The sequence below is a fragment of the Podarcis filfolensis genome (genome assembly GCF_964270895.1).
Source record: "Podarcis filfolensis genome assembly, chromosome: 8".
Taxonomy (NCBI): Eukaryota; Metazoa; Chordata; class Lepidosauria; order Squamata; family Lacertidae; genus Podarcis; species Podarcis filfolensis.
Window position 1 is genome coordinate 65,708,058 of NC_139611.1, and position 26,970 is coordinate 65,735,027.

Below are 26,970 nucleotides of genomic sequence, written 5' to 3' on the forward strand. Positions count from 1 at the left end.
TCCTATTTCTCCCCCATCTGTCCTCCATGGGTAGTGCTAAAAGATCTTCCTATGAAACCTCCTTGAACCTTCTCTCTCCTCCTTGAATTTCTCCCTCCTCTACTCAACCAGTCTGCGTTGGAGAGGGATGAGCAAGGGATGACTGCAGCTGAAGCACAGCTGGAAGGAATACAAGACAGGCAGCCTCCATACAGAAGCGCTGGGCTGAGAACCTTCAATATGTTGATCACATTATCAAGTGTCCCCCCCTCTCATTTGTTTTCAGTGTTTAGTGTGCTAGTATTCCTTTTTATCAGATTCCTGTCATGATGCAGATGCAGCTACTTACTGATTTGAAGATTATGCATGTACCACCTTGTATACTGAAATTCCCTCATGGGGACTATGAACTGTCACTCTATTTGGTTTCTTCATGCTGTTTATTTCTGTGGATGATGAATACGTTTTGGCTTTTATTTAGCTGGCTTTGTAAAAGGGCAGGATTACTACATGGGCAGAGGTTTAAAAAGAGAAATCGGCCACTTGGGTCTTTGTTACTCTTTAAAAATCATGATGGGATTGGAGTTGCATTAACTCTGTTTCTCTAGACTTTAGACTTTCTAAAATGCTTGCAAAGGGGTCCTCATATACTCTGTGAGGTAGATACTCATTAGAGAGTGCCTGTATAAAGCTATGTAGGGTTAAGGTAGAATAGCTGTGTGAATTGATTTAAATAAAGTTGTTTTTTAATGCACATATTTCTTGAACAAGCATACCTGGTTGCAATTAAACAATTAAAACAACTGATTTGCAACTTTTAGAGCTTTTTACAAGCAAAGAGCAAAATCAAAAGCCTTTTGGTCATGAAGATCTGGGTCTTTTGCACTGAGAAGATAAAGGTCTTTTGTTTGGTTTTCTCCATGTACATGCAAGGATACTAAGCAAGATCACTTACTTGATTACTTAATTGAACAAAATGGATCACATATGAGTAATCATCCATAAAATCAGCCTTTAAGTATCCATATCTTTGTAGAAGCAAGGGCTAATACAATATGTATGCGGGTGAGCTAGAATCCTCCTCTTGTTAGGTGTCATCTGAGCCTGCCTGTATCTGGGCTGCTGCTTTTTTCCTTTCCAGCATAAGAGAAGACTGTTCAAGGAGGTAGGTTTGTGGGCTGCGTACCACTTTCTTTTATGTGGTTCCTTGTGGAGTTGCAAAACGTAGTGCATCTGTTTCAACTGGGCCAGCGTATACCGTGGCTGGAAAGCAATACAGCAAGCCCTCAACGTACGCAGGGGTTACATTCCAGTTCTAAAGCCAAAATCATGTATAGACAAAACACATTAGGTGCAATGGCAGGTGGGATTAATAAGAATGATATTGACATGCTGGAATGCGTGAGGAGGAGGGCGACCAAGGTGCTAAATGGTCTGGAAGCCAAGCCTTATGAGGAACAGTTTAGCTTGGAAAAGAGGAGACTAAGAGGAGATAGCCATCTTAAAATATCTATAGTGCTGTCACATGGAAGATGGAGCAAGCTTGTTTTCTCCTCCTCTAGAGGGTAGGACTCAAACCAATGGATTCAAGTTACAAAAAAGGAGATTGTGACTAAACACCAGGAAGAACTTTCTGACAGTAAGAGCTGTTTCACAGTGGAACGGACTCCCTCGGGAGGTTGTGGGCTCTTCTTCACTGGAGGTTTTTAAGCAGAGGTTGGATGGCCATCTGTCATGGATGCTCTAGTTGATTCCTGCATTGCAGGGGGTTGGACTAGATGACCTTTGGGTCACTTCCAACTGTACAATTCTGTGATTGCCGAAGTCTTTTATCCTGGATGCCTGCCCCTCCTTCCCTTTTTAATCGTTTTGCCAAGCATGTGAAGCTGAATGCACACAAGTTAAATGTGAGTAAGTTGCAGGCTGCATCCATAAATGGGATGGCCTAGGAAGTTGGCAGACTCAGAAATCCCATCTCTGCTTCCCCAGGGAGAGGCCAGTTCCCTTGGGTGCACAATGAGAAAATAAAATGTGTGTCAAATTCATTAGCAGGTGTTACCATTTATCAAGGGTATGTGTGCTAATATCAATGGAATGGTTAGGACTGCACCAGAATAAAGCACAGTTCCACCAGTACAGGGTTTCAAAGGAGCCATCAGATAATACTGTTTGATAAAGAGTATATAGCAGTGCAGCTTTACTTGTGTGTTTTTGCACATGCATAGACTCAGACTGTATATCAGTTGCACTGATAACTTAATGTGCAAATGCATAATACAGTATCAAAGCACTTTTCTCTCTTTTCATGGTGAAACAGCTTGAAATGTAAGTGTGGCTATCCAACACTATAAATGGACTGATACAGTTCCATGAGAGTGAGAATAAATGTACCTTCAAACGGGTATGGGCAGAACATAGCTCTGTGGTTGAACACACGGCATTTAGAAAGTCCCAGGTTCAATCACTGGCATCTCAATGTCAAGTGATCAGGTGTTGGGTGGGAGATTTAATGCCTGAAGCATTAAATTGTGGTGCTAATCAGAGTACATAGCACAGGGCTAGAATTTATTTTGACTTTATGTAAGGCAGCTGTATCTTCATATATACACAGAAACTGATTCCCTTGACAGAAGTCTAGTTGCAGTGCAAGCACCCCTTTTTGTGTGAGGGAATATACCATAAAAGCAAGTATTCCACAAAGCTGTTTAGGGGAACTCCTGCTCTTCATCCAGGTCTAACTAACAGTGAATATTGTTTAAACATCTTATGTGGTCTTGCTGACAATGAGAACCCACTGCTAGCAATACTAAGGAAAACAAACATTCTAAGTTATTTTGTTGTGCCCACAGTTTTTATGGTTTATCTCTGAAGTCTGGAATCTGCATACATTTTGTAGCTATTAGTAGCTGAGGCTTGATTGGTGGCGATGCTGAAACTGAATTGCTTTCCCAGAGTTTCTAGCAGCTGACTTATAAGATTCCACTAGCTGCTTCTGCTTTCAAGGCAGCATCACCTGTCTTTCTACCTTTGCTTTCACCTAAACGTATTAAAGTGTTTTTCATTTAAGACTATTTACAGTGGTACCTCTGGTTGTGGAAACCTTGGGATCCGACCCGGAGCTCCGGAACGGATACCGGGGTTTCCGCAGCCGGAGGTGCCTGTTCTGCGCATGTACGCGGCGTGGTAGAGTGCTTCTGTGCATGCGTGAGTGGCGGAACCTGGAAGAATACTTCCGGGTTTGCCGCTTTCGCAACCTGAAGTTTACGTTACCCGAGGGTACCGTAAGCCGAGGTTCTGCTGTACTCACAAAAATGGTGAATTTTTGTACTTGCAGCCTGCCTTTCAGCCCTCTGGGACCTTCAGGGCTACTCACTAGATTTGACACTCCTTGGGGATGAGGATCTCTCTTCTTTAAATCCTTCCCTGATTTCCTTTTGTTATACTTTAAGATTTACTTAATCCACTGTGCTTGCATGAGAAGTTGACCTGCAGAGCTAAACTGAATACTGAATGTTACAGATAGGTAGCCGTGTTGGTCTGCCATAGTCAAAACAAAAAAAATAATTTTTGTATCTGAAGAAGTGTGCATGCACACGAAAGCTCATACCAAGAACTAACTTAGTTGGTCTTTAAGGTGCTACTGGAAGGAAAAATTTTTTTTTGTTTTGAATACTGAATGGTTTACTTTGCTGTGTTGGCTTCTTAAATACACCAAACACTGGTTTAGGCTACTAGGGTACCAGTGGGAACTTCAAGTGTTCTGTAGTTTTGAATTTCATCTTTAAATTTTAAATTTCTTAACTTCAGGTTTCTTCCTTCAGAATACTTGTTGTAAGTGTCTAGTCTGGCAGGAGCATTAACATCTCCCAACTCAAATTCGGAGGCATTGTTTTCAACCTTGAAAGCACCTTGCTTTTTTTGTGCTGCCACCTGCAAGTAATAAATGACTCTGTGCCTACTGTGAAAGAGAGCCGAGAGTTGGGGAGTTTCTTTTGGCAGCATTTAATGAAGTGAGTCTTTTTGAGCTTTTAGAGGACAATGAAATGTAGCTGTCATTGTGTGTCTATCCAGTAGACCATCCTAGAAGCTAAAGAGATCACAGACCCACAAGATGAAGGCTAAATGCAACAATATCATCTGATTCATGGCTGCCCTCCTTCTTTATTACTTTATGGAAGTCTTTAAGTTTTTTGTTTCGCTTCCTTCCTTGTTTAATGATGCTGTGGAAGGGTCATGTTTAGCTAGATTGGTTTGTAGACTTTTTCCCTACATGATTTGCTTGTTACAAATGTCCTGATTAGGAGAGCAAAACGTGACTGTTTCCAGTCATTCCCTCCTGAGATAAGAGGACTAAAATATTTATGTATAAATACTTAGCACACCTATACATGCACATACAATTTCTGGCACCCCTCTACCAATTGACATGTGGGGTACATAACAAAACTATAATGAAAAAGGAGCCTTTGCCAGATTGCTTTATGACACACAGAGAGCAAGAAACTGTGCATTTAGAATTATAACATTCTGCTATTCTTTTTCAGGTAGATTTGCTGAAGACATATTTGGAGAGCTTTTTACTCAGGCAAACACCTTTGCCTTTCGTGTAAGCTCTCTAGTCGAGAGAGTTGACCGCCTTCAGATCAAAGTTACTCAGCTGGATCCCAAGGAGGAGGAAGGTAATGGTGCAAAATTGATACACTTTTAGGCCAACTATGCTAAATTGCCATAGCAGCAGCTGCGAAATACTTGTGGACTTGGAATGAACTTGACACCTGCAGGCTGTCAGAGTGTGGTCAGCTAACTTCCTTATCACACCATGGATGTGTGTGTTACTTGGTAGTAATGGCAAAAGTGAGGACCTCTTGCTCCCCTGCTCTGCAGGTTTAGGGACACACATGCATAAGCCTGATACAGCAGCAGGCACCTTTTTCCCCTTGTAGCTCCCTCCAAAGCGCTTCTGTCCTCTCCTCTTAAGTTAAACTGTTTAGTTGTTTCCTGCAGGCCATGCAAGTTAGCTGCAGGGATTTTGGAGCAAGCTGAAATTGGAGTTCATGAGGGCTTAATGAAGCAAAAATACAATCTGTAAGGATTCTGAGCTTTATTGGCCTCCAGAGATTTTTAGAAGGTGGTAGTTTTTGTCAATAACCATAATTCTCTGTTGTAATAAATATGTTCCAATACCTGGCTGCTATTTGACTGGTCATTAGACAAAAGAGGGGTTTTGGTTTTTTATGGGGGTGGGTGGAGGTGAACTGGTCAAAGGCCAATTCTACTTGGAAGTTTTTCTGAATGCATATAGATCTTCTCTTTGATTAAAGGGGGTTTGTCTCCCCCCCCCCCCATGTTCTGTTTTTGTGTGTATGTTTCTTTTCTTTTTTAAAAGCGTAATTTCAGGGGATACTGTCTTGAAAGCTTTATTGATGTGGCAGAAGGATCCCATGTTGTGACAGCAGAGAGTATTGAGAACTATAACTGGGCAAACATTGGCTTAGGTTGTGTTTGAAGTGGCTTTATTTTCCTTATTCTTTCATTTCTCTCCTCTTAGTGTCTCTGCAAGGTATTAACACCAGGAAAGCCTTCAAAAGCTCCACAACTCAGGACCAAAAGCTCTTTGACAGAGACTCTCTCCCTGTGCCTGTCCTTGAAACTTATGGCGTTTGTAATATGCCTCCACCTCTTAATATCCTCTCGTCCTACAGGTAATGCACCTTATGCTTCTAGCTAAGTGGGGAGGCTGCCCTTTCAGTTGAGAAGGTAATGGACCTGCTCTTAAAGGGCTCTCTTCTGTAAAGACTGTGGCGTGGTCCAGCTAGCCCATAAGAAAACCTGCTGACTCACCAAGGGGCCAGCGGACCTTCCTTACAAAGGCTAAAATGTCTTGGCCTTTTTAGTTGAGAGAAAAGTGGATGAGAGTGGTGGGCAAAGACTACACAATACAGATTTGTAACATTAAGGAGATGCGGAAACATTTTCTGCTACAGTACTAGAACACTCAGTTGAAATTAGGAACTGGTTTTGAAAAAAGAAGAAGCACTACTTCACACAGCATGCAGTTGACTTCTGCATCACTTCCCCAGTAACTGGTGATGCCTTCTAGTCTTAGAAAACTGTTAAAAAGCAGTAAACAAATCTGTGTAATATAGGGCCCATCTGTGGTGGGTAGCCATGATACGTAAATGAAACTCCCATGTTCAGAGCCTGCCTAGCCTGAGTATGCTGGAGATGTGCTGTGCATATGAGGCTCTAGAGCCAGCTAGCCAGTCACTGCTCAGCTAAGTGAGTCTTTGCTGCAATTTAGCAAGATGGTTCTTAACATTGCCTTCTCTGCAGTGGAGGGATGCCTGATGCCATGAGCCTGCAGCCTGGATTTCCTTTAGCCAAACGGCTCAAGGGCCATATTTCTCCACCCGCAGCAGTAGCATAATTTCAAGCTCCTTCTGCACACCCTTGCCAGATCAAGCATTTGACGGAACAGCATGTGCAAAGGTGGAGAGTCAGAACAGGAGGGTTGGATGGTACATCCCTACCTTGCAAGTGCCCCTTCCAGTGGGAAATAAGCTGCCCCTGCCAACGGAGGCCTTTTGCTTTCAAATGGAGGATTTGTCTGTCCATGAGGTCTACACTGGGTGTGGGCAAGTGCTTACCTAGCAGCTCCCTATATTATTTCCTGATGTGTTTCCCAATGCGCTATGGGGAGAGGCTGCTATTTGGTGGTAGTGCTCACACTTTCCATGCAGAGGGATCCAGGTTCAATCCCTGGCATCACTAGGTAGAGCTGGACTCTGGCCTGAAACCACGGAGAACCACTGCCAGTCAGTGTAGACATTATGGAGCTAGATGGCAGGGGTCTTATGTGGCCTGGAGGCCTCCATTCAGCTCTCCCTGCTACCGAGGTTATTTGTAACTTCCCTTTTGGGAATTTTGAGAATTGATGTGCTTTGAAAAACAGTTTGGTGCTTTGTGGTATAGATTTGTAGTCATAGCAGTAAATAAGTTTCTGTGGTGGCAAGCCTAGCATATAACTTTGGTGTTTGTTCATACAAGCTCTTTTGTGTAATCTTGCTGTTCCTTTCTTACTCCCTTTGTGCAATTTGCAGTGCATACATTTGCACGTATTATTGCCTGAAGTGGGTGCAGACAGTTCTTCTGAAAAGTGTGATTGTCTGTTGGTCCTTTTGCATCTCCAGAGACTGATACATCCTAGAGGAGAATGTGCCAGTGATACCAGACAGCTTTTCTTTGCTTGCCATCTAATTATGTCATGTCATCTTGTGAAGATAGTACACATGGTGCAATCGGAATGGGATCAGGGTTAAGAATACACATATTTACTCAGTCCCCATCAACAAATATCTTTTGAATAGGTAAAAAGTAATTACTGATAGCTGGAGGCAGCTGTCTTTGAGATGCGACTGCAGTGCAGTGGAGGTGTGTGGCTGTGAGCTAGTGACTGAGAACCTGTTTCCTCTCCATGATCAGGGACTATGGGGTATCTCATCCCCAGACTCTACAGTTTAAACAGGTGTCTTGCTTCTTTCAGGAGCAGCCAGATGGGCGGAGTATAAATAATAAATTATTATTATTATTCCTTCTCAGCCTGCTTATTAGAGCAGAGAATTTCTGCTCATCTTAGGGTGGGTGGGAAGAGTAGAGAAAGAAACCCACCTAATACTTAACACCAGTTTTAATATACTTCCAGGTGTGGCCTCTTCCACTTCCCCCTCCTCTTCCTTGGTTGTCTTAGAAACTTAGAAGCTGTCAGCCCAAGCTTGGAGGACTTGCAGCCTCTTATCAGCCCCACACTTACTGAGCTGCAGCCCATTGTGTCTGATTGGCCTACTTGTGAGAAAGCAACCAGTTTAGACTCTTTCACACATGGGAGTCGTAGTCCAACAACATCTGAGAGGGCAACAGGTTCTCTAACCCTGATGAATACTGTGAAAAATTACCTTCTGCACCTGGAAGGCACAGCAGATGCCCTGGCTAGTGCAGGATGGGATGGAAAGATTCAGTCCTCTTCCACCTGCCCCAGACGGTTTTTAAAAAAGAGGTGGGGTATGTTTTCATTCTTGGACCACAGAGTTTGCATCTGAAATTTGGTGCATCTTAGTTGGGCTTTAGGTAAACATTTGACTATCTTGTGGTGAGTCAGACTCTCTCCTCCACCCCCTCCTAGGGATGACGGCAAAGAAGCACTTAAATTCTATACAGATCCATCATATTTCTTTGATCTTTGGAAGGAGAAAATGCTGCAGGACACGAAGGATATCATGAAAGAGAAGCGGAAGCATAGGGTAAGATGAAGGGTATCTTTTGCTCTTTGTGGGTTTTTTATCCGTTAAACAGGGAAAGGCAAGATATAAGATATTGCCACTGTCTGAATCCAGGCAGTCCTTCTTTGAAGTGGACATGAACACACAACAGGGTTGGTTCTTTTTATTTCAGTTTAAGTAAATAAAATGGAATCAAATCTGCATCATTGGGTGTTTGTGCTGCGACAACTCATGCCATTTATTTACCTGTGGAGATAATATTTAGAGGCTCTTCACAAATTCCAGTGTGGTGTTAACATCTCTTCATTGAATATGGTGAGATTTGCATCAGAGTAAACACAAATACATAGGATTGGAGTACAAGCTTTTTACTCTGAAGAAAAATCTCGCTTTTGTACTTACTTGTTGTGACTCATCAAGGCTGTCTTTAACATTCTGGAAAATAATTAAGTGCATTAGGAACATTTTCCTTCCTTTCCTCTGCAGTGTGTCAGTTGTATTGGGATTGTGCTCAGATGAAGCTTTCCCAAAACTAACTCCTTTTCCCCTGATCTGAGGCCTGCAATCCCTGGGGGGCGGGGATAAAGGGGAAGGACTGAAGCCCCACTTATTTTTCCAAAATGTCCGTGGCAGAGTGGCAGGGCAGGGAGAGAAGGCAAATGGGCTCCAACACAATATGCTAAAAAGTGTTTCTCTGAACCAAATTTTCACACTCCCTCTCCTTGATCTCTTCTGAGGCAAAGGGAGCCATGCTTCTCTTTTGCTTTGAAAGGGATTGTGGCTGTGCAGATTGTGGTTTTATGGCACGTGCAGGAAGGTAAAGGTAAAGGGACCCCGGACCGTTAGGTCCAGTCACGGTCAACTCTGGGGTTGCGGCACTCATCTCGCTTTACTGGCCAAGGGAGCCGGTGTACAGCTTCCAGGTCATGTGGCCAGCATGACTAAGCCGCTTCTGGCAAACCAGAGCAGCACACAGAAACGCTGTTTACCTTTCCACTGGAGCGGTACCTATTTATCTACTTGCACTTTGATGTGCTTTTGAACTGCTAGGTTGGCAGGAGCACGTGCATAGTTGTAGACAATTCAGTATAGAAGGAGTTTTTTGAAGGTAAGAAGTGAACGCTATTGGTCTCTTTCACCTGAGTTGCTGGTAGAGCCTTTTGGCAGCTGGGACACAAGGTTTGGCATATTAGTAGCTTCTCCTATGTCCTATGAAGTCTAGGGCGAGGGGCAGCACTTGGTCGACTTTGTGTCTTTTGTTCAACATCATTGCAGGTTATTGTGGTAACTCATAATCCTTTTTATATATTTTCTAGAAAGAAAAGAAGGATAATCCAAACAGAGGAAATGTGAACCCTCGGAAAATCAAAAGCCGGAAGGAAGAATGGGAGAAAATGAAAATGGGACAGGAGTTTGTTGAGTCGAGGGAAAAACTTGGACCAGGAGGGTAAGAGCTTATTCAGCAAATGGTCTGCTTGGTTGATCTGAATATGATCCATATAGCTCTGCTGTTCCTCTGGTTTAACATTTCAATGCCACTCTTACTGTGGCTTTTACATTCTACCACTAATCCATTTGGTGATGAGGTTTTATAACAAGTCCAGGAGTGAAACGTTTGTCATAAGTTTGCAACTTGCTGCATGTGTGTGGTGCTTAGGGGAGGTTACTTAAAACTGGCTGAGAGTCTTTAACAAAGTGTTTTCAGAATTTGATTATCCTTGGGCTGGCTTCAGTGCAAGCACAGCAGAAGTGCAAAAAACAAAAATGCAAGGAGCTTGAGGTTTCCATTTCTTGAATAGCAGCCCTGTGTCACATGGCAGCCCACGTGGAAACTGGAGGGGCTCTCTGGCTGCTTGTGATCTGGCACAGAGGTGGTCTGTTGCTCAAAGCAAAGTCAAGATTCGTATTGAGCATGACCCACCCATAGGCATGCCTGAAGCAGCTTTTCAGATCCCAGCCCAAGTCAGTTTTCTGTATCTCTGGTACAGAAGTTCAAGGGCTTGGAAGCTGATTTCCCCACTTCTCAGATCTTCTTGATTTTGATAGCTGTCTGCAAGAGTCCTGTCTCATTCTGCTTTCACAAAACCCTGTCCCACTCCCATATACTGCGTGTTTATTGATTTGCATAATTCTGAAATGGGATAAAACGAAGAGGAAAATGAGCAGCTTTGTAATAGATGTTAAGTATGTGATAGTGGGTGCATGTAACTGCATTCTATACAGCCTGATGGATCGTCTTAAATTAATAGCTGCTGAACTTGCATACTGGTACTTGGAGCCATTGCAAGTGGTAATAGGGACTGAGGTAGCTGCTCCTGGTATGACTTACTGGAATTAAGGTCAGAGCAAGCTGGCCATTCTTCATGAGGAACACAGCCATTTATAAGAAGAGAATTCTCTCTGCAGAATCCAAATTGAGGGTACTTTCTTCACCCAAACTTGGCCACAAGCTGTGTGTTCCTGTTTGGCCCCAGCTCATGACTGTAGAGGTGGCACTTCGGACATGGCGTTCTGGCATTCAGAACAATTCCCAGCTGGTTAGCTTGGCAGCATTCTAGGCGGTAGCTTTCTACCCGGAGAGATAAGCACACAAGATGATTCTGGCTCTTTCTGATACTCTCTTAACAGAGAAGGGAGGGATCAGAAATGGAACCGTTTAGTAGCCTTTCTCCTTTTAGTTGAATCAGAGATTTAATGGAACTGTCCATTTCAAGGTTGAATGCCACAGCAGGTGGGGAGAAGATGGCAGGGACCAGGTTTAATGGCTACTTCCCCTATAAAAGAATGTGGCCTGTTTTAGACCCATGTAGTATGAAGCTTCCACCCATTTTGCATTTTCCAAGCCTTCCTTTTAGGAAAAGAAACCCTCCTTTTTCTTCCATACCACTTTCTTGTTTGTGGATTTTGCTTTTAGTTCTTGCCTTAGCTTCCACAGAATTGCATAATCTTAGTCTGAAGAACACCATTCCTGCCCTTTAAGTGAGTGGACTGGAAAGCTGTGTGCACTCAGGTTGTGGATACTTGTTTGTTCCTACTTGCTGTCCCTTTAAAAACATTAAAAACATAGCTTGTCTAAAGCTGCTCCTAAAATTGCAAGCATTTCTGTTGCAAAAGAGAAGCCTTTGGCTGTGCTGGAATGGAAGGATGATTGGCAAAGGTGTGCCCTTGCCTTGCCTCTTTTCCAGTGTGCCTTCTGCTAGGCCCTGATCTGAAGGTTATTAGAAGGGGCTGCCCACACACTCACACTTTTCAGAGTCCCTCAACATGTGCCTGCTAGCACCTGTTTTCCACACTGATGTGAACTAGCAGTGAATTGTAAATGTCAATTAGATAACTTTAAAGGGTTTTCCTAATTGTTCAGGCAAGCAAGTGAAGCTTCAGTAACTGTATTTGTCCATCACCTACAACTGGTACCTGTCGGCTTGGAGACATATAGCAAATTTGTAAAAACAAATGGAGCCTATATCTGAATCGGGTGCAGCACTACAGACATAATGCTGGCCACACAAATGAGTGTTTTTGATTTGCCTGAGTTGGTGTGATCATGAGCAGGCTCCCAGGACTGCACTTCCCACCTTTGGCAGGAGAAGGTTGTTTGTGTGAATTATTCACCAATGCTTTATCTTAAAGCAGTTCCTGTACTGGACACTTCACTATTTCTAACTGAATCCAATCTGTATATGGCTAGATCACTTTCGAATGTGCAGGAAAGGACAGTTGCAGCTCCTAAAAATTGGTGGTCCTTTGGAGAGGACTTCCCAAATGTTCAGAACACACGTCGCAAATACATGTATGCACATATATTCCTTTCTAGCTCCTGCCTGAAAAAGTATGGAATATGCAGCCCCACCTCACTCTATAAAGGTCTGATGCAATGAGAGCAATCTGGGGAGCTGGAGAGTCCCCTCTATACCAGTGTTAGAAACTGAGATGAATGGCACCTTTAAGATAGGTTATGGGTGCAACAACAGAATGTCTGTTGTTGTTTAGTTGTGTCCGACTCTTTGTGACCCCATGGACCAGAGCACGCCAGGCACTCCTGTCTTCCACTGCCTCCTGTGGTTTGGTCAAACTCATGTTGGTAGCTTCGAGAACACTGTCCAACCATCTCGTTCTCTGTCACCCCCTTCTCCTTGTGCCCTCCATCTTTCCCAGCATCAGGATCTTTTCCAGGGAGTCTTATTTTCTCATGAGGTGGCCAAAATATTGGAGGCTCAGCTTCAGGATCTGTCTACCCCCTCTCTTCCAAATAAAAGCTTTATTTCAGTATTATATGCAATATCTCATTCTAATGAGTCAAATTTATATGTGGTGGTTTCCTTTTTTAAAGCCATAATCTTTATTGAAATTTTAACAATACATAATGAAAACAAAATAGACGAATATGAAATGTGGACTAAGCAAAAGAACCTAACAGTGGGAATGTGCGCAAACACAGCTCATAGAACATGCAGTTGTAACAGTAGGGGCACAACTTGTATTTTAATTTTGTTTAATTAATAAACTCCATTCTCTTGCTGCTTCACGTGTGCTCTCATAATGTTCCCCAGCTGCAGCTGCCCTGCCTTGCACATATTAGCAGGAGTGTCATTGGGATTGAAAGTCTTTTGACAGGGGCTGTTCTCTGACTCTTCATGGGCACACGGCACCACTCTGGTCCTGAAAATGGTAGCCTCTTACTAGACTTTCAATCCAAATGATCCAGCAAGATGCTGCAGTTTTCAGTACCAGAGTGGTTCTGATCTTGATGGCATTGTTTGTATTTCTTCCTGACTTGAATGTTCTGGAAGTACTCTTTACTTGGGGTCCATTGAAGCCTTGGAAGGGAAGGGCTTTTATCTGATGTAGTCCATCTTGTCCTTTTGCTGTTTTTTAGATACCCGTCTAATATGGTCTATCAGAATGGTAGCATTGGTTCCAATGAGAGTGTTGATGCCAACTACTACCCCCCGCCTCCGCAGCCAGATTCACCATCGCCTCCTTTGTTCACAGAGGACAGTCTTCCACCACCACCAATGGAATTTAGGTAAGCACCACTGAAGGACCACAATCAATGGAATGAAAGAAGCAAGCTGTTTTGATTTCCATAAAACAAGTGCTTCCAGTAAGACCACAGTGAACCTGTCATATAAACCCCATCCATGAAGCTTGTAGAGGTAGCTTGGGAGGAGAAGTGCCCATTATTGTTTTTTAAGCAATCCACCAAACACCTCACAGACAAGGATGTTGCCCTGTGGTTTCTTCCCAGATACTGTTTAGGGTTGTGTTGTGCAGCACATTTACCCTTCATGGAGAGATCAGGTTCCCTCCATGTTAGGCTGCCATGTGCAACCCAAGTGTCTTGCCATGATTGCCCATGACTGTCAGCCACTGTGAATCCAGTTGGTGAGGAACAGCTGTAGTTACTCTCCAGACTGGGGAAGCATTTTACTAAGAGGGAGAGTATACTACTCCTTAGGGGAGGTATGTGGAGGAGGGGGGGAGTTGAGGTGAGAATTCACATAGTGGTACCTCGTCTAGTGTCTGCCTCGTCGAGTGTCCGCGGCAAACCCAGAAGTACCGGAATGGGTTACTTCCAGGTTTGCCACTCGTGCATGCGCAGAAGTGTAAACTGCTCTGCGCACGTGCGCAAACGCAGCACTTTGTCCAGCGTCCTTTTCTGCCCAGCGACCCGGGCTCCGGAACAGATCCTGGTCGCAAAATGAGATACAGTACTGTATTACTTTTCGTTACCATGAGGGCTTCGAACTTTAACTTACCTGAAAATTGATGTCTCTGTCATCCTGACATTCCTATGCAATTTTGTGTTAATGTGCCATATTCCTAAATCAAGTTCCGATGGGTTTCCTTCCCTCTTCAGGGTTGCTTTAAGAGTGGTTCCTGTAGCTATCTTAGCTGGAAAATGCTATTGTGGAATGATGGGATTCCAAGGTACCAGCATTTTCTGGAGATGGATTTAAAACAAACAAACAAACACACATACACACACCCTGGCAACAAGAATTTTTAATCTTTTGAGCAAGCTGTGCTCAAATACTTTCACATGTGTGCATGTGTTGGAATACTTTCCAAAGTCAGCCGTTGGATGCTAAACAGAATATTGGAACATAACTCCCAAACTCCTGGATCTCTTAGCCAAGAGTGATCTAATAAATGAAGCAAGTTACTATCAGGAAAACCTGAGAAATAGTGCTTACCCTTTTCCAGTTTATGATATTTGCAAAACTCATGGGACATTTCCCCCCCTGTCTCCTTCCCAAATCTCTACTTTCAACAGCTATCCAGCACAAAACCAGAGTGGTTCCGGAGGGCTGAGAAAACCCAGCCTAGTCAGCCCAAGCCACCCTCCACCAGCTCCACCTATTGGCTCGCCACAGGGTGCCAGGCCAGGATTTGCACCACCTCCTGCACCGCCGCCACCACCGCCGATGATTGGTGTTCCTCCACCGCCTCCACTGTCAGGCTTTCCAACTGCAGGCATCCCACCTCCACCATCTCCACCCTCATTCCCACCTCACCCCGATTTTGCCGCCCCTCCTCCTCCACCACCTCCAGCAGCAGAATACGCTGCTGTGCCTCCACCCCTGGTACCCCCTCCAACAGGAGGTGCACCGCCCCCTCCTCCGCCCCCTCCCCCTCCTGGTCCACCTCCATCATCTTTTGGCAGCATGGATGGGCCAGAAACACATCTTCCACAACCAGATTCGGGATCATCCAAGGCCAAGTCCTCATTGCCGGCTGTTAGTGAGGCTAGGAGCGACTTGCTTTCTGCTATCCGTCAAGGTAAGTCTCTTCTCATTTTGCATATCCTAAGTTTTAATGCCTGAAAGGAGACCAATGGATTGGGAACTTGGAGTCCTCCAGGTGTTTTAGAGCGCCCATCAGCCTCAGCCAGCATGCCTAGTGGTCAGGGATTATGAGAGCTGTGGTCCTGCAATGTCTGGACTAGACATTTCACGTGTGTGTGTATTTTGGTGGGGCTTACTGGAGCTGCTAGATGCCTAGTCATTTAGCAAATGCGTACTGGGAATACTTGCAACAAACCTTCTTTTTTCACTCCAGTGAGGGCATCTTCTTTGAACCTTTGCAATTTAGCCTGTTTGTAACTGTCTATCACGTTTCCTAAGCTGAGAAAGCAGTGAAAGAGCCACACTTTTTTACTCTCGTTTCCTTATTACTCATTTGAATTCTTCACTGCCAGTGAACCAAATTGGTTCAGACTATAGCTGTAGCGGAATATTAGGACCAGTTGAAACTTTAAAAACTGCAAGTCTAAGTAACTGCTGGTTTTTGTCTTTTCAAAGGCTGATTGTTGCTGCTTTATACCAGTATGCTTTACTTCAACCTGAGATCCTTTGCTCTTAACATAATTAGTCTTCAATAAGCTTTCTGCGCCACAGTCTTCAGAGGATCATGTATTAGGCCCCTGCTAAGTCCTGCACCAGCAACATTTTTTTAAAAAATCATCTCTCTTGAGATCTAGCTTTGTTTGTTTGTTTTCAGTGGGCCCTAATAAAGGTATTTCATATTACTCCCATGTCTGCCCCTCCCCCGACACTGAGCAGCCCTTATGGGGCAGTCCCACAACATTACCAAAGACCACTGTTCCCTGGAAGGACCACTTCTAACCTTTTCTTTCCTCCCTTGATAGGATTCCAGCTCCGTAAAGTAGAAGAGGAGCGTGAACAAGAGAAGCGAGAAGTTGTGGGCAATGATGTGGCAACCATCCTCGCCCGCCGCATCGCAGTGGAATACAGCGATTCCGAGGATGATTCTTCAGAGTTTGATGAGGACGACTGGTCCGATTAAACACCAGCCCACCATTTGGGGGTGGGGGGAGTGGGTTTGAGAGAAAACTTATATAACTTCTGAGGTTGCCAAAACCATTTCCCCCTTATTTTTCTCTCTCGTCCAGTAACCAAAGATCAATGTGCCCAACTTCCAAGTAACCACCAGCCTCTTTCCATTGTTGGGATTTGTGCCTCCTTCCAGCAAGAAGGAAACTGAAACTAACCCCAGATCTCCATATTCTCAGGGTCCTAATCAAAAAAATCTGCTCTCTTGGGGTTGGGAGATAATTTCGTAAAAACAAAACAAAAGAACATTGCCTGTCCTGTTGCAGTCAGTATGTGTTGGTTAAAATGATGGGCATCTTGAAGGGCAATAAAACTTCCAGGCGATGCTCTTCCGCTTTACAGCTTTACAGTGTGCATTGGAAATACTCTGCAAGCAGCCGGTGATTTGCCTTATCCAGTCAAATCGGCAAATGGATTTGAATTTCTATTCCCAACCCATCCCATCAATAATCTCCAGAATGCTCAATTAAAAATGTAAAGCCCAATGTTCATGAGAGTTGCACTATATACAGAACAGTTACTCCCCCCCCAAAAAAAAAAAACCTCCTGTTTCGACAGTCTGAGGTGTGACCCAGAGGTCATAGATCCTTTTTGCCCAGTTCCATATTGCCAAGCTGGTTTCACTAATGATAGAATTAGTACCTGCTACATGGGCAATAACTTTCTGCCATGTTCCCCAAATAGAAAGCAATAAGCACTGGGCATGATTTTGTATTGCAGACAATATAGCTGCATCGTCTTGGTCTGTTGGGGGCCAAAAGTGGATCAGATTGGTTGCACATCCGTTTCAAAATTATGAGACTGTAACATCTTATATTAGAGGCTGAGCAGCAGCAATTTCAAGCCATTGGCCCAAGCTCTCTGTCTCTTCAGGCATCACATGGGGACTTTGAGGATTAAAAGGTTGGTCGTCTCTATCTGCCTAGTCTGCTTCACTAGCTTACTTTAATCCTTCAGCGGTTAGTTCCAAGGTCTATAGCAGCAGCTTTAGATCCCCTTACCTCTTTTTAGACAGGTGCCTTTTTACATTAGCTTTTCTGGGTCAAGAGCTCTGGATACATTAGCTTCTCTGGGTCAGTTAGCTCCCTTGGCCAAGAGCTGGTGTGCAGAAGGTCCTTAAATTTATCTGGGGATCCTGGTTACTGGAATAATGACAGCCACTCCCATAATGAGGGTGCTTGTTCTGGGTGCTAATTGGGAGCTCTCCTGTTTTTTAACCTGTTTGAAATTCTTTACCTTTCCACATGCCTCTCCTCCTTTATCACACTGTGACATGCCTTGTAACAGCTTTCGTACACCAAAGGAAAGGTGTCATCTTGTTTCTTTCTGTCTCATGCTTCCAACCCTTTATTACATGTCCTTTTTTTTTAAGGGTGTCTGATGCCAGAGCTTAGTGTTGTGTTTTAGCCAAGGGACCAAAGTATTAAAAGCAGGCACAAATTTGTTTCGGACTGAACTCAGAGTCCCAGCGAGGGAGCGGGGAGAATTTGTATCTAAACTACACTATGAGGTTCCCTCAGACATTCCCTGATGGAAGGCTGGTGCTTTTTGCTTTTGGTGCAGAGCTGCTTTAAGCATATGTTTCCATTGTCTTGAGAAAAAGGAGACAATAGGCTCTTCACTGATGGATTAGCACTCAATGTTAGAACACAGGATATTTGTATCATAAAAAGGCAGGGGGAGACAGGGTGCTGCTTTCACATAGACCATGCATCCTGGAAGGTGCTGTGTCTGCTGTGATTTGGAACACTGAGTTTCTTGTTCAGGCACCAAGATCAGCAGCTGGCTTATAATGTCTGTTGTATAATGTGCCTTGCAGTTCTTCCCAGTCTTTGCTCTCAAAATCTATGCAACAGAACCTGCAGCTTTGCACTAGCATAACTATTTAGAGATGGCATTTGTGTGTGTGGTGTTCTGTCTAAGGCAGTGTTGGCCAAACTTGGCCCTCCAGCTGTTTTGGGACTACAACTCCCATCATCCCTGACCACTGATCCTGTTAGCTAGGGAACAAGTAATACTCTCTGCAAAGCCTAGTATACACATTAAGGATCACTAAAAATGGACTGGTTATTCATGGACTTGCTATGCCCATTATTTTGTAATCAGGTCAGTGGTAGTTAGCGTGGCTGTCCACCTCACCCAGTGGATGGTTGCACACTGGCTAGCAGTTTGACGATTGTAATCGAGTGAACAGAAATAGGAGTAGTGGCCATCCTTAACTGTGCAGAATAAACGTGAACTTCTCAGCATGTGCTTGGACTTCTAAAGGTTTTATAGTGGTGGTGATAACTTTCTGCAGTCTGTAGATGTGGATATAGCATATGCACAGAGCAATTCATTTTAAGAGTTGAAAAATAAGTTACCTGTAGCCAGTGCTATTTTTCTAGAAAAAGAGGTGCCGGAACTCACCATGAACACCTCCCTTGTTCTCTTGTAATGCCAATGGTACCCATCTGAGAGGTCCTGGAACTGAGTTCCAACTGAAAAAAAAAGTCATGCGTGTAACTCAGGTTCTCCCTGCTAAATCTGTGTCTGCTGTTGCCCTTTGAAATGGGCAGCATGATGCATTGGAGAATGACATGCAACCAATGGGAGTTTAAGATGAATGGTTTAAAATAAGAGATTGTTTGCCCAGATTGTATCATTGAGGCATGTGAACCTCTGGCTGCAGCCGTGTAATGGGGGCTGTCAAAATACTGAACAGCCTGCCCCATTTTTGCAGTTTAGTTTTGCAGTAGAAACAGGTATCAAGCTTTCTAAAACAAATCACACTGTCTCCTCTTGAAACATCTGCTAGTGTGTGCTGGTAACCAAAATGGAAACAAGATGTGTGTCCGGGATGGTTTCCATCAGTCAGTTGGCTTTTTAAAAAGCTATTTTGACTGTAGAATCACTTGTCTATCATGGGTGTTGCGTGGTTTCTGTTGATTGGTTTTTAACCCCTCCTTGAGGGTTCTTAAATTTTACTTAGCAGTCTTCTAAAGTAGAGTGATAGGGAACAGCCATTGTTCAGTTAAGTGAAGGGGGGGAGCAAATTTCTTGAAAACCCTTATGCTTGAGCCTTTTTAGGCCCCAGGACTCTTAAGCACATCTGCTAGATCTGTGGTACCACCCATTGCATTCTGCAGAAAGCTTGCCAGTTACTATGCCCCCTTCTCTTTTACTTCACAGCACATTTCCGAGTCAGTCCTTTTTCAAGCTCTTTTAGCCTTTGCTTTTAAAGTGCTCTTTCTCTTCTTCCTTGGCTCCAATTTTCGACCACAGCCACCTGGGATGCAGAGTGTTCGGTCTTAAACCTCTTCTACCAATGAATTTCCGCTTCTTTCCTTGCTTCTCCATCACCGCTGACCAAACTCAAGGAGAAAGACCCTTGAATGTCCCAGAGGCCACAAGCAGCCTTTCAGCTCTCTAAAATGTGCCTCCTTTTGAACTACATGCTTGGGGAAAGGAGAGAGTGTCCTTTTTGACAAGCTGTTCATGCCTTCAGAGACTCTCAAGCTGTTCTGTGTTTGATTTTCTTTTGTATGTACCTTAAAAAAAAATCTTTATAAAGTGTGGGGTGGGATAAGGGTCTGATTATATATTTTTTTTGTATTGCCGCTTTTAACACAATTCATTTTAAATGATTTTTAAAAAACTAACCAATTTCTTTTTGTTTCCTGTCTAGGATGATAGATGACTTTGATAAGTGCCTTATTTCGTATGACACAAATATATTTATAAGAGTAATTATTTCATGTTTATTGTTAGGGGCTCACCTAAACAAAAGATGGAATGCTGAACGAAACCACCTTTAATTCTCCCCCTTCCCCAGTTCCCCTGGTGGATTTTATGGTAGAGAAACATCATTAGATGTGCCTTGGTATCTGTGGGGGAAGCAGTAATGACTGGAGTTGCTTGATTCTTACTGGGGACAAAATATTCCTATCAGACCAAGGGTTGGTTCACATGCTTCTGAGTGGTAGGCACAATGGCTGCTGCCATGTTTTCCCAGATTGATCATCATGTATATTTTCACATGCTTACTGAATAATGAGGCATGTGGTCAGACAACCATTTTTGTTGCTGTACATGCAGAACTTACTAGATGCCCAGAAACTGGCTGTTGCCATAGATCCGGTGGTTGTGTGAACTTGCCCTTGGGTGGCTCTAAGAAAATATTGTCTGATCTTACCAGAAAATGCTATTATGAGCCCACTGTTGTTCAACACTGAGGCCAGTAACGGCTCGATGGTGAGGTGCCAAATTTTAGTTTGTCCACCTTGGGTGAGGAAGGAAGTAACATTGCTTTCCTTCATTACCTTCAAACAGAATTTGGCCCTCCTTGTTCATCTGATTATTATTTCTGCTACAGTTCTTAATCCAGACTTTTTAAATAATTGCTTTTATAAACTCTTCCAGTCTTCTCTCTCTCTCTCTTTTCTTGAGGGACTTTTTGTAATGTACATGTGATTTTAAAAAAATACTTTTTACCATGTAAACTTTAAAGAAATGATAAATTCTTTCTAGCCAATCAAAAGTTGTGTTCATATTACTTGGAAGTGGAGGGGGGGATGACATGTTTGAGGTAGGAGAAGTAAGATGCTTTCTCCTTCATGCTCAGTTTGAGGAATGAAAAGCCTCTTAAACTGCTGTTGTGTCTATGCAAACTAAACTTAAAAAGGAGGTCACCTTCCTCAACCTCCCTGTGCTCATAATGCCCCAAATAAATAGCTAACCTTGTCATTTGTTTCCAGGAAATTCTATCTGTCAAAGCAAAAATGGTCTTGCCAGATCAGATCAAGACCGTCTCATCCAGCAGTTCATCTCCCAACAGTGGCCAGCCAGATACCTTGAAGTTCACGGGTAATAGCTGTGCCCTGTTTGCAATTAGAACGCACCGCCTTCAGTCACGAAAGCTCTGTTTTTGGCTTTGTCATAGCTAATGCACATTGATAAGTCTATTTTCTGCACATTTGTCTAATCCTCAACAAAAGACAACCAACCCACATCAACCATATGTGTAGCAGAAATTCCACTTAGCCTGGTCTGTAAGACTGAGGGTGTTCCAAAGCTTATTTTAGGTGGAGATACATGAAACTTCAGCTCATATTCAGGTTGTTTGTACAACTCTGTTGGATCTAGGACTGGCACCTAGAAACAGACTTCAGTTATGTTACCCTTAATACACGCATCTCCCTAAAAGATTTTTAAGAAGTCTGGAGTGACTCGTGAAAGAGGCCTGGACTCTGCAAGGCAAACAGAGAGAATTCTGCATTTACAGAAGAATGTCCGTAGTGGTTTCCGAAGTCCAAAATACAACTTTTCATGTGCCTTCCTTGCCCTTGTCACTGTTCTTAATAAATCCTTGCTTGCTTTTCTCTCTCTACCTACCTGCTGCCCCAAAGTTTCAAATTCATTAGTTCAAGAAAAAATAGTGGTACAGAAAGATGCTATAGATGTGTTTTTGTTCTGTTGGTGGGTTTTGCCAGTCAGTTTGGTGTCCTTGGCCTTCTGTATTAAGTATTTTGTCATGATTAGGCACTGGCCTCGCTTAATATTATTGTATCTTCCCCTCCGCCTCCCCACCCCACAAAATAGTGTATTAAAAACAGTGACACAAAAATGGCAAAACTATTAAATCTGTATAGCCATTGGTCATTTCAAATATCTAGAAGTTTAGAGAATGTCTGCAAGGATAATAAGAGGTGGATGGAGACCAGGGTTTCAGTAGTGGGAAAAACTCTCACTTAAAAGGGAGTATAATTAGCTAGGCAAGATCTCCTTTCTTATTCTCTACTGCTGGAGGGAGTCATCCCAGCAGCTTCTGATTTTCTCAGCCTGCACCAACTAAAGGCCACATAGCGCAAACATCTTTCTGTAATCTGAAGCAGGCATTTCTCAGCATGCCAAATTTCCTGTTGGATTGTGCATTTGTGTGGAAAAGCAGAGGGGGGAAATAATCATACTAAACAGCAAGCTCGTTCCCAGAAGACATCTGTTTGTAGAAGAAATACCAAAAATCCTTAGGAGAAGAAACCCCCAAGACAGGAAAAACCACCCAAACAGTTCCTGTGGACTGAGTGTGCTGAGTAGCCACGGAATGCAGACCGGGAGAATGGAAAACAGAATGGGGAAGGGAGCGAGAAGAAGGGGGAAATGGTTTATCCAGCAAAAGGCCAGGTCTGGAATCTTGAACAAGAGCACCCCACCATTTGTATCAAATATTTTTTTAGAATATTCAGCGTCCTTGCTCACAGAAAGAAATTGGCCATTCATTTCAGGTTGCTGTAACACCATTTTCTATTTCCTTTTGCTGGAATTCTTCATCAGTATACTGCTAGGACCACCAGAGGAAGTGCCCCAGGCTGTATAGAGTATGTGGTTGCACATGGCTCCCCCTAAAGAATGCTATGAATCATAGTTAAGTGTGGTGGACGCTGCAGCTCTGCAAAGAGTAAAGCCCAGCTCCCAAGGTGCCATGGCCTTTGTGCAGAGCCCGACCACCCATGAGGCAGGGTGAAGTGGCTGCCTTAGGCAGCGAAAGTGCAAGAGGCAGCTCCCCCCTCCGCTTCCACCCCCGGCAGAATGCCCCCTCTCACCAGGATCATCCCAGCACACAGTGTTGCCATTTGTGTTCTCTGCCCCTGAAGTGGAGAAGACAAGCGTCAAGGCCTTATGGAGCGCTCTCCCTCTTGCCGAGGGAGGGGTTCCAGCCTGCCACTTGGCCTTGCATCTTCCTGGCCCCTGGGGTGGCAAGGATGAGCATTAAAGCATCGCAGAACGCTTCCCCTCTCGCCAAGTGTATCTGCCTATGTGTATCTGTGGTCATTAGTTAACAACTTAGGTTTAGTTAGGGCTGGCAGAACCAGCAATAATTACAAGACTCACAGTGGTTTCAAGATCTAGAGAGAGTTTGGGCAGGCATCCACTTGAATATTTCTGCCTCCATGCTTGTTTTCCTCACTGGAAGTGGATTGGACACTGCAGTGTTGTTGTTTTCTGTCAACACAAATTTGGGGAGAGAAATAAGAGGGAGGTTGATCGCTAAATGTCCAAGCTGCTTCTGATGATATCAGCTTGCAGGGAGATGCCCTATGGTGCTCACATTTCAAACCCTAAGACTTTGGGCAGGAGTCATGAATAGGTGTACCGAAATATCTCAGTCCCTGGCCTGCCCCTTGATTCCAAAATGCACACAGTTGAGTCATTCCAAGCTTTTTAAAATAGTTGTTATGCTTCTCCTTGGCTTGCTGCTTAATTAAGGGCCTTAAGACATTTTGAGAACATTTGGGGAAAGAAGCAAGCCATCATGGTTTGAAAAAGAGTTGAGGAAAGAGTCTCAGTACAAGAAGCCAGGATGGTGTAGTGCAGAGGGCCAGACCCAGTAGGGAGGTCAGTGCTCCCAAGGGCCACTTTTGGGCCCCTGCCAATCATGACAGGTGATTGTAACATGAGACATGCCCCATGTGAGGTTTCTTATGTGAACCTGGACCTACAAGACATTCCAGAGATAAAACAAACAAACCACTGGGCTAAATTCTAGGTTTTAAAGTCCTTTAAAAGCTTGGGATCAGAATACCTGAAAGATCGTCTCACTGAATCGATCCCTGCTTCCTGCAGATGCCATCTTATCGAGAAATCTGTTCTGCACATTGTAGGAATTGGACTTCTAGTGTGGTGGCACTAGCCCTTTGGAATTCCCTCCCCTCTGTCTCTATTGTCTTTTTGGCATCTACTGAAGACCTACTTCTAACAAGCTCGTTTGCAGCCTGCATCTGTGTTGGAATTTGGTTTTAGTTGTTTTGTGTCCTGTACGTTTGCTACCCTGAGCTCCTTTGGGAGGAAGAGCAGAAAATAATAAGAATAAAGATAGTAAATAATTTATAACCACCACCATCCCAAAAGAGAGAACAAGGCCATGCTGAAAATGGGCAAAGGTTTGGCTTTAGAAGTTGTGGGAAGAGTAAGGTGGGGAGGACTTGTGCAATGCTGAACCACCCTTGCTTCTGCCACTTAACTCCTTTCTTCTGGAGACCCTGAGGAGGAAGCCTCACATTTTTGTTCAGAGCTTGAGATCGGGCAACCGTTTGCTGAGGTGATGGTATCTGGTGGTGATGTCGCAAAGTGAGCACTTTGCAGCAGAAAATGCAGGGGTTCACTCATTTGGAGGACCCCCCCAAAATTCAGCAGTACTGCTAATATTTCACATTTAAGGTAAAGGGTAAAGGGACCTCTGACCATTAGGTCCAGTCGCGGACGACTCTGGGGTTGCGGCGCTCATCTCGCTTTATTGGCCAAGGGAGCTGGTGTACAGCTTCCGGGTCGTGTGGCCAGCATGACTAAGCCGCTTCTGGCGAACCAGAGCAGTGCACAGAAACGCCGTTTACCTTCCCGCCGGAGCGGTACCTATTTATCTACTTGTACTTTGATGTGCTTTCAAACTGCTAGGTTGGCAGGAGCAGGGACCAAGCAACAGGACCTCATAACCTTCTGATTGGCAAGCTCTAGGCTCTGGTTTAACCCACAGTTTCACCCGCGCTTTAGTCATGTCCAAATAGGTGTCCAAACAAGATAGTCAGAAGTTACACCTTCCCATGTGGAAAAGGGGAGTAAGATGTTAAGACCACTGAGTGGGTATTTTCTCTTCCAGCTTGCAATTCTGCAGCCATATGGGTTCCCAAGATCCACTTCTGTTGGTTGGCACGTCACAGTATAGGTGTGCGAGAACATTTTCAAATACATGGGTTTTTAAAGTTAATGTATATTTCAGTTAGTTTTGATTGATTACTGCTGTTAATAGGAGCTGATTAGGGTGGGTTGGTCTCTCCCCCCATCCCTTTTCCATTTCCCCTTTTTTTATTTGCAAAAAGAAGAATAAATGCTTTCCACATTCTGAAGGAAAAGTATTACAAATTGCCATGAAAACAGGGTGGCGGTGCAAGACCATTAAACCCAGAGTCTTAACATCCCTAACTCCCATTTCTGTGTACCTAACTCCTCTCTAATTAAGGAAGAAGATTGTAATCAGGAAATACTTCGTGGGGAGCAGTCAGGGACTGGGGTGCTCAGCTAAATCCTGCCCTCTGCGTATGCTTGGGGCTAGAAAGTAAGCTCATCTCAGCAGTGAGCTGCATTGGTTGACTTGGAGATGGTGGTGGTGACGGCTGCTTCTGCCAGGGGCAAATCCCAGCAAGCAGAAATATCACAGCTGCGGCTTCTCCCTCAGGAGTTTGCTGCTTTCCAAGCAGAGCTGCTAGCTGGCGTGTGAAATCATTAACCACGGAAACCTCACTTTGCAGCCTCCCTTCTCTGAAAAATTAGAAAAGGGTAGCTCTTGTCAGTTGGCAGGGCGGAAAAAAGTTTTAAAGCCAGATCAGATTCTCCTCTTAACCTGGATTGATGGGTGACTGGTTGGTGGTTTCCACTGACCAAATCAAGCTTCAGTTTATTATTGTCTGTCTGTTTAACTGATGGACAAAATCAGTGACATGGTTGAAAAACACTTTTGTTTATGGGCAAAAACTCTATACGGGTGTCTGATGATCCTAAGATTACTAGATATGATTAGTTGCCATTTTAAATCCCACAAACTGGACATCATAAAGCCATCCATCTTACATGCTGTCTGCGTGTTAACAGCAACACTGCTCTGCTTTTCTGTCCTCTCTGCACCAATTGGCTAATGGTTGCCCATTGACTCATAACTTTTCTTTAATGCACAAAAACAGGCATGGTGGAGGTTGTGGACTTTCAGGTGCTGTTGGGTTGCAACTCCCATCAGCTTCAGACAGTATGACAATAATTAGGATGATGGAAGCTGTAATCAAGCAGTAACAAGGTTAGGTTCTCCATCCCTGTGCTAGAGCAGGGATGGGGCACTTTTTCCAGCCCAAAGGCTGCATTCCCTTTGGCAACCTTTGGAGGGCCGCACCTTTGTACAGTAGGCTAGTTTCTACATCCCTGCACCTCTGTCCGCCATCAAGAAGCATCATCAGAGTTCAATGACACATTCCAGCCAGGCAAAAACACAAGGGCGGGGGGAGGAAGCAGGATCAGTAAGGGGGGTGGCTAAGTGAGAGTTCCAAAGAGAGAAGAGCTGCTGGGCTTGAGGTTCTCCCCACACTAAAGGAAAAATCCTTGTGCTTTGCCAGCCTGTCAGGAGCAGGTTGGAAGCCTGTCTTTCCCAGCCTTGTCATTTGTTTTTGATTCCATTGGACTTACTGGAGATATTTTGTCCTCCCACCCTTTTTTGGCCCATGCGAGCCCACAAAGCAGCTACCCAAAAGATTCAAGCAAACACATCACTAAAGCAAATCCAGTCAATATGGGCTGAGCCACAGTGGTTCAGGGTGTAGAGATCGCAAGAGGCAGGGCTTGTGGAAAAGGAATCTCGGAACGGCATTCCAAGATAAGCATCCTGTTTCCAACCAACTGAAGGCTGGTTTGAATTAAAGTACCATAAGTTGTGACGCAGGTGGCAGGGTAGTTGCTCAGGTATCTCCAAGTCAGAGGAGATTCGTTGCACTGAAAAGGGACAAAAGAGGGCACTGGTTGGCATAAAATTGGCATGTGTTCTTGAATATGTGAACATGGGAAGCTGTGGTTCATAGAATAATAGAATCATAGAGTTGGAAGAGACCACAAGGGCCATCGAGTCCAACCCCCTGCCAAGCAGGAAACACCATCAGAGCATTCCTGACATATGGTTGTCAAGCCTCTGCTTAAAGACCTCCAAAGAAGGAGACTCCACCACACTCCTTGGCAGCAAATTGCACTGTCAAACAGCTCTTACTGTCAGGAAGTTCTTCCTAATGTTTAGGTGGAATCTTCTTTCTTGTAGTTTGGATCCATTGCTCCGTGTCCGCTTCTCTGGAGCA

General features: G+C 44.1%; 1 protein-coding gene across 3 annotated transcripts in view; it reads left to right on the forward strand.

The window, feature by feature from the left end:
* WASF2 (WASP family member 2) overlaps positions 1-20,630 on the forward strand; it is a 47,292-nt gene extending 26,662 nt beyond the window's left edge. For all 3 annotated transcript variants that reach the window (XM_083627498.1, XM_083627500.1, XM_083627499.1), the window contains exons 3-9: positions 4,524-4,658; positions 5,528-5,681; positions 8,159-8,276; positions 9,572-9,702; positions 13,132-13,281; positions 14,533-15,038; positions 15,907-20,630. In XM_083627498.1, coding sequence (XP_083483624.1) covers positions 4,524-4,658; positions 5,528-5,681; positions 8,159-8,276; positions 9,572-9,702; positions 13,132-13,281; positions 14,533-15,038; positions 15,907-16,064 — 1,352 coding nt within the window. In that variant the 3' untranslated portion in view covers positions 16,065-20,630. The remainder of the gene's footprint in view (positions 1-4,523; positions 4,659-5,527; positions 5,682-8,158; positions 8,277-9,571; positions 9,703-13,131; positions 13,282-14,532; positions 15,039-15,906) is intronic.
* Positions 20,631-26,970: the final 6,340 nt, after the last annotated feature.